General features: G+C 43.3%; 1 protein-coding gene across 1 annotated transcript in view; it reads right to left on the bottom strand.

Moving 5' to 3' along the window:
- Positions 1-3332: 3332 nt before the first annotated feature.
- LOC149441778 (Fc receptor-like protein 2) overlaps positions 3333-14078 on the bottom strand; it is a 75192-nt gene continuing 64446 nt past the window's right edge. The window contains exons 7-9 of the mRNA XM_089656905.1: positions 9085-9366; positions 6068-6352; positions 3333-3601 (exon numbers count right to left, since the gene is read on the bottom strand). Coding sequence (XP_089513031.1) covers positions 3333-3601; positions 6068-6352; positions 9085-9366 — 836 coding nt within the window. The remainder of the gene's footprint in view (positions 3602-6067; positions 6353-9084; positions 9367-14078) is intronic.

The raw sequence follows: 14078 nt of genomic DNA, 5'->3' as shown, positions 1-14078 counted from the left end.
TCATCAGCCGACTCTCCGGCAGCATCTGAAACATAGAGAGATGGTAATGACGCATTCTTCTGTATCATGTTTTCACAATGCAACATTAATTTAAAGTATGAAAATACTTTTTTTTATTTACTTTTATTTATTTTAAAGATGAAATAAAAAAAAAAAAGAAAAAATTTCATAGAGTGCGAAAAAAAAAAAAATCACCATTGAAAATATCAACCATCAATCCTTCTCAGTATCCTCCGCCTCCAGGTTAAATGATGATCAGCATCATTCAATCTACTTCCTTTGAGCCCAGGGCACTACTGCACTGAATTGTGCTAGTGGATGCTGTACAGAGCAAGACCGGATTGCCACTGTGAAGGCGGTGGAACGCAGCGTTCGACGTGACGTGGTGACGTTTCGGAGCGTGCTCACCAACTACAGGGGGCGTGCTCCTTTGTCAAGCCCCCAGAGTTGGTATGCTGGTGCGCAACGTCGTTGCGTCACTTCCAGTCACGTGGTCACGTCAAACGCTGAGTTTCACCGCACTTCACAGTGGCAATCCGGCATTGCTCCACCTCACAGCCAGCTCTGGACCCAGGTTTTGGATATCCTCCACCAGTCCCAGAAGATTCCTATAGACTTTAGATGTGTCTGTATCAGGGGCAGACTGACAACGCATGGGGCCCCCTGGCAATAGGGGATCATGGGGCCCCTGTGTCCTTGCCCAAACTCAAAAAAGCCTATGAAAAAGGTACCAGGGGCCTCTCATGGGGCCCCCTACTGACCCTGGGCCCTCGGACAGTGCCTGAGTTTCCAAATGGTCAGTCCGCCCCTGGTCTGTATATATCTTCCCAAATGTGAGTGTATTCTCAGCTATTTTATAATAAAGTGTATTACAGTCTGCACTCATTGAACCCTTCTTTACCTCTCTTTCCACAAGTCACATTGGAGATCTGCTTCTGCTCTACCCTGAAGGCTAGCTTTGAAGTATCTACTATTCTGGAGCCCCCGAGGAGCCTCTGCTGGAATCAGCAATGGGTTTCTCCTCTGGTGCCCCCTCTATTTCATCCCTTACAGTGGGACTATGGACAAACCAGAGGGCATTCATTTGTGCCAACCTATCTCCATGTATGTATGTGCAGTACAGCATGCTTGTTATACTCAATGTGGAACCTAAGGGGTTAATCCCCTGCATTGTTTAAAAAGGCTGTTTGATCCCGTCTTCTCTGATCCCCCCTTCTTCTACTGTCCTCAATCCATCTGCTAATAAAGCAGAGCCTGCATATGCTCAGCTTGGTGTGTATTGCTAGAAGGTTTTTTTGTTGTGAAAGTGCATGTGATCAGCACAGGGCCAATCAGCACTGTCCAGAGAGAGGGTTAGAGGTTATGCAGCCTCATAGGATAGTCAGTGGAGAATGAAAATTCCTCTCACAAGCTTTAACCAGTGATCAGCTGGACACTAATAGAAGACTGCTATATACTGCTGATGAGAAAAGGTATTTAGCAGTTTATATTTACTAAAATAATTGCATTTCCATGTTTTGTGTACTGTGGGAGACCAGATATAGTGAATGCGGGGTCCGGGGAGACAGGATATAGTGAATGCAGGGTCCGGGGAGACCAGATATAGTGAATGCAGGGTCCGGGGAGACCAGATATAGTGAATGCAGGGTCCGGGGAGACCAGATATAGTGAATGCAGGGTCCGGGGAGACGAGATATAGTGAATGCAGGGTCCGGGGAGACGAGATATAGTGAATGCAGGGTCCTGGGAGAGCGGATATAGTGAATGCAGGGTCCGGGGAGACCAGATATAGTGAATGCGAGGTTCAGGGAGACCAGATATAGTGAATGCAGGGTTCGGGGAGACCAGATATAGTGAATGCAGGGTCCGGGGAGAGCAGGGTCCGTAGTGAATGCAGGGTCCGTAGTGAATGCAGGGTCCGGGGTCTGGGGAAACCAGATATAGTGAATGCAGGGTCCCTGGAGAGCGGATATAGTGAATGCAGGGTCCGGGGAGACCGGATATAGTGAATGCAGGGTCTGGGGAAACCAGATATAGTGAATGCAGGGTCCGGGGGGGGCGGATATAGTGAATGCAGGGTCCGGGGAGACCGGATATAGTGAATGCAGGGTCTGGGGAGAGCTGATATAGTGAATGTAGGTTCCAGGGGGGACCAGATATAGTGAATGCAGGGTCTGGGGAGAGCAGATATAGTGAATGTAGGTTCCAGGGGGGACCAGATATAGTGAATGCAGGGTCCGGGGAGAGCGGATATAGTGAATGCAGAGTCCGGGGAGAGCGGATATAGTGAATGCAGGATCCTAGGAGACAAGATATAGTGAATGCAGGGTCCGGGGAGACCAGATATAGTGAATGCAGGGTCCAGGGAGACTAGATATAGTGAATGCAGGGTCTGGGGAGAGCAGATATAGTGAATGCAGGGTCCGGGGAGACCAGATATAGTGAATGCTGGGTCCAGGGAGACCAGATATAGTGAATGCAGGGTCCGGGGAGACCGGATATAGTGAATGCAGGGTCTGGGGAGACCAGATATAGGGAATGCAGGGTCCTGGGAGACCAGATATAGTGAACGCAGGTTCCGGGGAGACCAGATATAGTGAATGCAGGGTTCTGGGAGACCAGATATAGTGAATGCAGGTGCCGGGGAGACCCAATCTAGGGAATGCGGGGTCCGGGGAGACCAGATATAGTGAATGCAGGTTCCGCAGAGACCAGATCTAGTGAATGCAGGGTCCGGGGTTTAGTAACATTTTAAGTCACATATATTAGAGAAACTGGCTTTGGGTTGTTGGTAGCATATTTGTTCTACATCCTATTCCTTAATACAACTTTAATACATTGAAAATGTTCATACGTGTTGGAGGAATTTGAGGCTCCGGTTGCAGTCCTCCTCGTTGATGTGGATATCTGGTGGTTGGACAGTGCAGCTTGTGTCTGTACTGGAAGAGCAGGAAAGTGGCAACCAAGAGCAAGACCAGAAGAGTCACAATGATTATTTGTGTTTCATGTATATTACTTTTCCCTGCAATAGAAAAATAAGCACTGTTTTAGCTCATGAGCATAGATACTGCATATTAGTAGATGTACACAGTGCCGGGACAAGGGAGGGGGCAAGAGGGGCACCTGTCCTGGGCAGTTTTTTTATGTTAGGGAGGAGGACACTGGGAGCTGGTCACTGCTCCATTTTCTAACTGTCTTATTGACTCTACTGATGCTCAGGGTGGGGGTGGTCACAGGTTTGTCATCTTTGCCCAGGGCACTGGATGACCTTGTCCCAGAACTGGATGTACATACATATGTAGAGTAACTTTTTTTTATAACTGATGATGAAACTACTTACCTCTTATCTGAACAAAGACATCCTCGCTTTTCTTAGAAATGTTGGATGCAGATCTCACTTCACAGCAATAATTCCCAGAATCCTCCAGTTGAGCGGACTGGACTCCATATTGTTCTGATAAATTAAATTCCTGAACATGGCATCCATCTCTGTAGAAAGCAAACTGCAGTTCTGTCCTCTGTCTGAGCGGACTGAGACTTGTGTCACACTTCATGGTCATGGTGTCACCTTCTAAGACTTCCAATGTGCTTACATTTAGCACTGGGGTGGAAAACAGCTCTGCAAAAAATAAGCAATAAAAAAGAAAAATCATATTTTCTAGAAAGGATGTGTCAACACTCTGTGAAAATTTGATGACATTTGTGTGTCCATTAAAGCTGAATTAGATTTTTTGCATAGTTACACTGGTCCAACTGGGACTAATGTGACGCAGAGAATCAACATAGTGGTCACCACTACTGCAGTCTTTGCTGCTTTCCTCTGGAAAAATTGGTGGCCAATGGGAAGAATGTCCCTTACATTGGTGGCCACCAGGAAGAATGCTCCTTACATTGGTGGCCACCAGGAAGAATGCTCCTTACATTGGTGGCCAAAGGGAAGAATGCTCCTTACGTTGGTGGTCAGTGGGAAGCAGGGGCGGACTGACAAATCATGGGGATCATGGGGCCCCTGTGTCCTTGCCCAAACTCAAAAAAGCCTATGAAAAAGGTACTAGGGGCATCTCATGGGGCCCCCTACTGACCCCGGGCCCTCGGGCAGTGCCCGAGTTTCCAAATGGTCAGTCGGCCCCTGGTGGGAAAAATGCTCCTTACATTGGTGGCCACCAGGAAGAATGCTCCTTACATTGGTGATCAGTGGCAAGAATGCCCCCCTTACAGTGGTGTTGTGAGTGTCACCCTTACGTACAGTATTCGCCGTTTTCCTCTGGGGCCTAGGGGTTTGCTTGCTTGGCACAGGTGCAATTCACAGAACGTCTTTCATTTTTCTCAATGCAAAGAAAGCAAGCCATTCCCTAATTTCATGAAGTGGAGAGGTGGGATGGTGATGCCACTATTTCCACCTTGCCCAAAAAGGGAAAGCCTTTCACTCATAGAGATAAATGAAAGGACATTCTGTGAATTGCACATGTGCCAAGTGAGTGACTCTCTGTGGCTTCTAGGTAGCAGGACAGCCACTAGGCCTACCTTTCTCAACCTTTTTACCCCAGAGGAATCCTTTAAACAATTTTTAAGTCTTGTGCAACCCCTGATAAAACCAAAGTATTGGGAGACAGTGGGAAGAATGCTCCTTACATTGGTGATCAGTGGGAAGAATGCTCCTTAAATCGGTGGTCAGTGTGAAGAATGTTTCTTACATTAGTGATCAGAGGGAAAAATGCTCCTTACACTGGTGGCTATTGGGAAGAATGCTCCATAAACTGGTATCCAGTGGAAAGATTGCTTCTTACATTGGTGGCCAGTAGGAAGAATGCTCCTTACATTGGTGGTCAGTGGGAAGAATGTCCCTTACATTGGTGGTCAGTGGGAAGAATGCTCCTTACATTGGTGGTCAGTGGGAAGAATGTCCCTTACATTGGTGATCAGTGGGAAGAATGCTCCTTACATTGGAGGTCAGTGGGAAGAATGTCCCTTACATTGGTGGTCAGTGGGAAGAATGCTCCTTACATTGGAGGTCAGTGGGAAGAATGTCCCTTACATTGGTGGTCAGTGGGAAGAATGTCCCTTACATTGGTGGTCAGTGGGAAGAATGCTCCTTACATTGGTGGTCAGTGGGAAGAATGCTCCTTGATTTGGTTGCCAGTGGGAAGAATTACCACTACATTGGTGGCCAGTGATAAGAAGGCTCCTTACACTAGTGACCAGTGGGAAGAATGTTCCTTACATTGGTGGTCATTGGGAAGAATGTCCCTTACAATGGTGGTCAGTGGGAAGAATGCTCCTTGCGTTGGTGGTCAATGAGAAGAATGCTCTTTACATTGGTGGTCAGTGGGAGGAATGCCCCCCTTACAGTGGTGTTGTGAGTGTCACCCTTACATATAGCTAAAAAAAGTAATTGGTGTCATGCAGCTGGCTCTTGCAAGAGGCACTAGCCCCAGAATTATGCAGCACCATCAAATGGGAGGTCATAAAGCCACAGCTCAAGGAACCTCAAGCAACTGTTGAAGGAACCCTAAGGTTCCAAGGAACCCTGGTTGAGATAAGACTGTACTAGGCACAAAGCAGCGATCGCTGTTGTAGTAGTGAATACTACAGTGATTCTCTGCTTCCATTGTGGTTCTATAGGTATGCAATATGCATACTTACATTGTGCCAAGCTGAACCAATGTAACTATGCAAAAAAAAAAATCAAAATCTAGAGTTCAGCTTTAATATCAATGAATTTTGCCCAAAAAATCAACAAATTGTGACAATAACATTATCAATTTTGGAGTCAATTAGGTTTAAATTTGACAGAAATGTAATAAAATGTTGCTGCTCGTCTCCATAAGTTGCTAGTAGCCTAAACGGCATAGTTACATAGTTAGTCTGGCTGAACAAAGACAAAAGTCCATCCAGTTCAACCATCAAAAAAGAAAAAAAAGGTAGAATCCTATACCCACAGTTGATCCAGATCCAGTATGTGTTGGACATAATTGGAATGGTTGAGTGATAGTCTGTAATTCTGCACAGATTGTCTTTTAATCTAAGCCCGGGGGGTATATTTGTGATCTGTTCAGCAATAACTCACATTCACCTTTTATCATAATAGGGATGAAGTCACTACGTTTCCCCACTTTGCCATTTGAAGCTCTCACGTCACAGGAATAAGTCCCAGAATCCTCCAGCCTGGCAGAATGGACTTCATATTGACTGGATGAACTGAATTCCTGAACTTTCCATTCATCTCTGTAGAAAGCAAATTGCAGTTCTTTCCTCTGTTTGAACATGAGTCTTGTTTCACATATTAGAGTCATGGGATCTCCATCTACCATCGGATTTTGGATTTTCATAATTCTTGGACTTTCGAACAGTTCTGCAGAGAGGAAAATCCAGGAGGAAAAATATTACTGCTTTTTCTATGTGCAAAAACAACAGGTGAGCTACTAGCATGCTATGAGACCCCTGACCCAGGTTGAGGTGGCTATTCACTACAACAAGGGTTAATTAGCGTTATGATTCAGTTTGGAGTTAGTATTAGACTTGGGGTTAAAATTTTTAGGGATTACATGCTGAGAATAAATATTAAGTGCTCAATAAATAGTGGTAAGGCTAAAGCTAAGGTTGTAATTGAATGTAAGAATTTGTTACATTGGACCAGCTTGGATCAATCTAAGTATGTATGTGGACTGGACAAGGTGGAGATTGTGATACCACCACTGCACCTTCTCCAACCAGAGAACACTTTGCATTCATTGGGAAAAAGCAAAGTGTTCCCTGAATGGTGTCTCTGCGAGCAGACACCTTCCTTTGTGCACAATGCAGCAGGACAGCCGCTTGGCACAGGACCCGGAAGCTAGCAGAGATCACTAGAGTATTGATGCCTACTACATTGATCTCCAACTTACATGGATATCCCACAGGCATAGCACATACAAACGTACATTGGTGCAAGCTGGACCAGTGCAACTATGTAAAAATTGCTATTATGATGTACAGTACTTGTGAGCCACTGGAGTCTGAGAAATAATAAGTTAGATCGCTGGAATATATTTCACTCTCATAGGATGTGAATATTATAAATAGATAACTTATGATAATCCGCGCTCTACTTTTGCCTACCCTTTTCTATATAATATATAATTTAAGATAGTTATAATAGTAATATAAATTTTGAGTGTGATGTAATTTTGTTGTCCAGCCACTTATCCACTTGATTTACCTAAATTGATTTACTTATAATTTCCTAGTACTTAATTCAAAAAATTTTATCTGTAATTAGATCCAATTGTAATATATGTAAAATAAATGAATTAATTAAATATTTGTGCCAGTGTGTAAAAAAATATATACAATTATTTGTGAATTTGATTAATCTAATGCGCAAATAATATCATACCTACTATAAATTTCATGTGTATAAATAAAATTAAAATATGTGAAGTAATATAATTAAAAAACAAAAAACTCCAAATTCAATTCATAAAATAAATAACCTCAAGACTATGTGCAAAAAATGTGCAAAAATATTGTGCAAATTATAAACCGCATATATTTAATTAATTCATTTATTTTACATATATTACAATTGGATCTAATTACAGATAAAATTTTTTGAATTAAGTACTAGGAAATTATAAATAAATCAATTTAGGTAAATCAAGTGGATAAGTGGCTGGACAACAAAATTACATCACACTCAAAATTTATATTACTATTATAACTATCTTAAATTATATATTATATAGAAAAGGGTAGGCAAAAGTAGAGCGCGGATTATCATAAGTTATCTATGTAAAAATTGCTATACCTAAACCTCAGCTTTAACCGGAATGAAGAAAACGGTTGGAAAGATGGTGGCTGCATTAGTGGTGCATGCTGGGGAAGGGTTTAAACATTTGGGAGTGACCTTGGAAAGCCTATGTTGCTTCCCAGGCTCTTCCTGGAGAGTGTATGTTGCTGTTTATTCCTGTCCTAAACTTTGAGGCCTGAAGCTTCCTGCTGTCCTCTAGGAAGGTGATTGCTTGGATTGGAACATCAGGAGTGAAGACTTTGCTGCTGAAGAATGTCCTGAAGAGCTGGGGAGAAGCTTATATTAGTGAACATTGCAGGAAGTTCTGGTGGCTCATCCAAGGGGTTAGTGTGCTGAGCTGAAGCTGATCCAAATCTGAATAATACAGAGCTCTGGCCTCCTTTAAAGTTCCTTTTTCTGTTTTGAGTAGACATTTGTGGTCTGCACTGTTCTTTCTTTTGGGTATCCTGTGCCTTATTCCCTTACTGTTTGAGATTATCTGGTCATATAACAAACTCTGTGGAACTGTCTTAAAGTGACTGGCACCCAAGCTCTTTCACCCAAGTCAATGATCCATCTCTTAGGTTGACTATTAAAAGGAGCAGGAGCTGGAAGGAGTTAAGCCTGACTTGTGGAAACCAAAGTCTACAAGCTGATCAGAGACAAGGACACTGTGGAGCCTGTTCCTGGCCTACCTTTAGCCACTTGTAAAGTGGTCTGGAGGAATGTTTCTTCAAAGAGACTCACAATATGGTACAAGGATCTGGCATGGATAGCGATCCAAAAAGGGGTTGAGAACTTTCATGCATGCCAAAAACCTGTGGAGATATCGGTATTGCCCCTTTTGCATCATTCACAAAGAAACTGCTTTGCACGTCTTCCAACAGTGCCCCTTTCACAGGACCTGTTGAGGGTCCAAGTGCATGAACTTGAAAACTTTGTACTGTGGGTCACCAGAAAGGGCCTCAACCACCAGAATGAGAGGATGTGTGGGTCAGGGGTCCAACTCAGGCACTGTGCATTTGACATTGTGCTGCTTGGTATTTAGTGGTACCTTAGGGCCCACATAATGTTTAAATTAAATATCAGCCCCCTGAGCCACTTGGGGGTCCCTAACGGATTGTAGGGGGTGAGGGGTGCTACATACCAAGAGGTTTGTGCATCTCTTGTATTTAGGGACTATTGCAGTTCAGCCTGGGCATCATTGAAAGTTTGGAGTGAAGTTATGGTTCATTCATTTTTAATTAAATGTTAATCCTCACAAACCTGCTATAAAATGTTCCGCAATCCCTTGGTTGGTCCTGTGACTGACTCACCGTTTATCTTGACCAATATCTCCTGACTCCTCTTCTTTACACTGTTGGTTGCAGTTGTCACTTCACAGGAATATTTCCCAGAGTCCTTCACCTCAGCAGACTGAACTTTATATTGATTATGCAAAGTGAATTGTTTGACATTCCATCCTTCTTTGTGAAAAGCAAATTTCAGTTCTGTCCTCGGTCTGAGAGGGCTGAGACTGGTGTCACATGTCAGGGACATCGCATCACCTTCTACCACTGGATCCGGGGTTACTTTTATCTTTGGGATTTCAAATAGCTCTAAAAAGTAATCACATAGACAATCTGTAATAGTAATGTATCTTTTTGTATTGATGAGTGCAGAATTCACATCACACCGTACAAAATGGGCTGATGCAAGTGCAATACTTTCAATTTATTGCCTTCCTCCTTGCCCTGTTTTATTTATTTTTGTTGGGAATGCAACAGCATGTACCATAATGTATTGTATATAGTATTTCTGTGTTAATATCACTTGACCAGTAGATGGCACTGTACTCTAAAGGTTACTAGTTGTGCATGTGTAAAACTTGTTGGTTCTATGTCTTCTCTATCTCTCTTCAGGAAGTAACATGTCTGCTATCACTGCTGAAATGTGCTCTGTTTGTTTGTAACTTAAGCCACACAAGTAAAGTCAGACTTCTGCCTCATCACTACCAGTGTCTTCTCTAACACATAACCAACAATTTTCACTTTCAGGGAATTACGGATTATGTTCGTGGCAGAACAGCCTTGTAAACTGACTGTACCCAGGACTGTAGCTGATAACTGCTGCGGAACGTCTTCCTTTGTTACTGCTGTATTATCCTTCTGCAGTGTGGACAGGGTTAAACTGAATGTTCATTAATGCAGAAGTGATGCATGCAGCCCTCATTATGGAGACCACTTTTTAATGCTGATCTAGGGTGTGTTTCAAGTGCATGGGGAAGCCATCTTGGCCGGGTCTGATTTGTTCCTAGAGGAGGATGATTGGTTGATGTAACAGAGCAAGAAGAAGGGGAGGCTGGTAGGTTGCTGAGGTAAAAGGAGAGGACTGTCTTGATGCAAGCAGGTATGTGGGGAAAAGACTGGGCTGCTGTTAGCTGAATGAATCCCTGTCATAACTGATGGGTGAGAACTCAGAGAAGCAAAGAAAGAGATGGAGAACCTTCTCCCTGGGAGGGTGTGAGGTGTGAATTCGATGCCTGGCAAGATTAGACTGTAGTGGAAAGCACTTCTAACGCTCGTGAGGAAGGAAAGGAGAGACTGTCTGAGGAGGATTTAAAGAGAGACATCACAGCAAGTCCTATCCCGCTCTGAGGACTAGAACTGAACCAGACTATGTGCTTGGAGACCCAGAAGGGGGGTCCTGGGTCTGGTAGGAGAGAAACACCATACAAGTTAATCTCTTGTCTGCTTGTGCTTTTTTCAAGGGCCCCAACTTTGCCGGCCAATATTTTTTTCCTTCAATCACTGGCCAGTAGGATTAAACTGGGACTCCTTGTCAGGAATGGACTTGCCAATAATGGTGGGACTCACCTGCCTTGTGGGCTACAGTACCAGGGCTGGCCAGCGGGTGCTCTCAACAACCAGAGGTTCACTTCGGCAATTAGCCATCACCTGGGGCTGATTGCAGGTGTATTTAAGGAATGGCCAGACCTGCAGTCTGTGCCTTGGTGTGTGTTTTTCCATGGGCCCCTGTACCTTGTAACCTGCATTCCTGTTCCTGTCCCTGTCCTTGCCTGACTTGTTGCCGACCCTGCCTGATCCTGACCTCTGCTGACTTCTCCTGTTTGATCCCTGGCTTGTGACCCTGACCATCCCTCTGCCTGACCCCCTGTACCTACCTGCCCGATAGTTATCGACCCGGCCTGCCTGACTACGTTGTGCTCTATATGTGTATGTACCTGTGTATCTGTATCAGTTTAGGTTTGGGTTTGTTTCACCTTGTTGTATGTATTTGTGTTAGCTTGGGGTTTGGTGCACTGTGTTTATATTTGTATTGTTAGTCTTAATAAATTGTCTTATTTATACCATATCTGAAGCCTGCGTTTCCCTGTGTCAGTCCACACACTTCTGGTCACACCCGCATCTCTGACACTCATATAGCAAGTTAGGACTGTATTTATATGCTGTTAGGTGAATGCAGATCGGTTTTGTTAATTACTGTTAGTCAGAATACTGCAGGTGTTTAACATTTTACTGATTGTACAAATGCACTTATTAATTCTCTCTTCTTTCAGGCTACAAGTGGCCTAATAAATTCTTTGAAATACCTCAAGGTGTGTCGATAGGAAACTGCCACCCCACTCACCCTGGAGGGATTCCTGAAGACGTTCGGTCAGTAATGAAACACAGGCGGGACTTCCAGTAATGTCATTTCTGCTCAGTGGAACACACACTGGCTCCAGGGTGAGCGGAGCAGCCGCAGTTCCTGATTCTTGGTGAGCTATTAATTCTGGGTGCCAGGATGGTCACCTTGCTATTGCGAGTGCCTTTTATTTTATTTTGAACAGTTTTTAATAATGACGGTGCACAATACTTATTGGTCTGTGTCTCTCATGACTCCCATGTGTGATTGAATACGCCTGTGGAGGTCTGGTTTTGTGCCTCTTGGGGGTGATCTTTTCTGGAGGAGGAGAATGTTACATTAAGAGCACCGATAGACCTTCTTACAAGGGGTCAACTAAATCCGGTGAGTGGGCACAGATTGGACACTTTATTCATATTTTGACACATAGTATTTCATTAGTATTTATTAAATGGCGCAGCTCTCTTTTTTCTTTAGTTTTTAGAGGTATTTAAATACATTTGGTGAGCTGCAGCTGGATATTTTTATACATACTGCCTATACATATTTTCTATATTTATATGATTTACACATGTGTTCATTTTATTTTTCTGATTGAGGTTTTTGAAGCATGGGTGTCCTTTTTTTTATAATTCCCTGGCCACTGTGGCCGAGGAAAAAGCTGATCAAGCACTATCTGTTCTTGATCAGCTTCAATGGAACAATGGGGTCCAGAGGTGACATGTAAAGCTTTAATATGCCCCTGATGCCTTTTAAGGGCCGGTTCACACTATAGAAGCGCAGTCCAGATGCGTTACGGATGTGTTTTTGCATGTGCATTTTTATGGCGTTTTTGGTGCATTCCGGTGCTTTTTTTTATGTGTTTTTGACGTGTTCCAGTGCTTTTTTTATACATTTCAATTAATTTTTTCCCTCTCTTTTTCTTCAATTCAAATAGGGACATGTGTGTTCCAGTGTGTTTTTGGTGCACTCCAGTGCATTCCAGTGCATTTTTAATGCTGAGCACTACTAAAACGCTACTAAAATGCTACTAAAAACACTATTACCAGTGCTTTTTCCCAGCGTTTTTTGAACTTAAAAAAAAACCCACTAGTGTGCATGGAGCCTTAAGCATTGCCTTTGGACAATTTTAGATACCAAAGTTTGTCACCATTTCAGGAGTGAATTCTTAAGGCTTGGCATGTTCGGTGTCTATTTACTCGATGCAACCCCATTTTTATATTTTTCACCAAAATTGGATAATATCATGTGTTTGTGTGCACTAAAAGTAACCTTTCATCACTCTAGTCAAAATATGGGTTTGATTAAACATTGCAGTAACATCGTTTGACATAAATAAAAAAAATTGGAACTACTACCATTTTTTTTCCCCAGGGTCTCTGCTTTCAGAAAATATAAAATGTTTGGGTGCTTAATTCATCTTCAGGACTAAAATGTGCATTTAAAAGTGGGCACAAATGTAAACTGGTAGCCAAAGGTTTAATAAACCCCTAAAGCTATGTTAAAGCTTAGATAGGTAAAGATCCTATGACTTACTTTGTATGGAGATAAAAGCTTCATCTGTGAAAGTTGCATTTGGATACAAAGTTATTTCCTTTGAACATTTGTATCTCCCACTGTTCATCCAGTTTACTATTCCTACATGTAATGTAGATGTATATCCCTGGTTTGGAATGACAGAATCTTCCTTGTAGAAAGTTGTATATTTTTCCATGTAGCCAAAACGATGGCGACATTCCAAAGTCAGATCATCTCCTTCATGAACATAGAGCGGAACCTTCAGGATCACCAGGTCTGGAACACATAGTCACATCACATAATCAAATGATGGTTACAGGACACAGTATTGCTTCTACAATGAGGTACATTTGTAGTATGGGCAGAGCTGGGACTAGGAGGGGCAGCAGGGGCAGCTGCCCCGGGTGCAGTGTGTTGTGCGGGGAAGCAGCCTGCATTGTACATTCAACCAGATTGAGAGCCTGCCTTCACCTCTTCCATCTTTTACTGACCCACCCTGCTGCCTACAGGCTGCCTTACCTGACAGGAGGAGCATGAACAGAGGAGCAATGATGTCTCTGATGGTGAGGTCCATTGACTGCACCAGTGGCATGCTTGTGAGGGTCTGGTCTGCATTTCGGGGTGCCATCAAGACGCTCAACAATTTTTATTTTGTTTTATCTTGCGGCTCTCAAACAGGCAGTTCTGTAGTGCTAATATCATAGATCCCAGTTGCAGAAGACAACCGGGGACAACCTAATCTTGGGAGGGGGGACTGGAAAGTCTTGGCCCCGCACTGAGTATAGGTATACAACAGATGCTTTGTGCCCTGCACCCCCATGTTCCCTTTATCAATTACATAGAAACACAGAAAAGTGACGGCAGAAAAAGACCGAGTGGTCCATCGAGTCCACCCAATTTGTTTTTTTTATTTTTGTTTTTTTTTTCCTTTTTTTGGGGAGTTTTTTTCATTACCTTTTTTGTCTAGAGCAGGCAAGGGTCTCCAAACTTTAAAAACAGAGGGCCAGTTTACTGTCCCTCAGACTTTAGGGGGGCTGAACTGTACCAATTGGAAGCAGAAAAGATCCTATCAGTGGGAAAAAAACAATGCCCCATTTTTGCTGTCAGTGGGAGGAATTGTGCCCCATCATTGGTGTCAATAAGAGGAATTGTGCCCCATCATTGG

Source organism: Staurois parvus, unplaced genomic scaffold (genome assembly GCF_062004578.1).
Source record: "Staurois parvus isolate SC_StPar_1 unplaced genomic scaffold, SC_StPar_1.0 ptg000948l, whole genome shotgun sequence".
In the NCBI taxonomy this organism is placed as follows: domain Eukaryota; kingdom Metazoa; phylum Chordata; class Amphibia; order Anura; family Ranidae; genus Staurois; species Staurois parvus.
The sequence above is the reverse complement of the archived record's forward strand: the minus strand, read 5'-3'. Positions and strand labels throughout refer to the sequence as shown.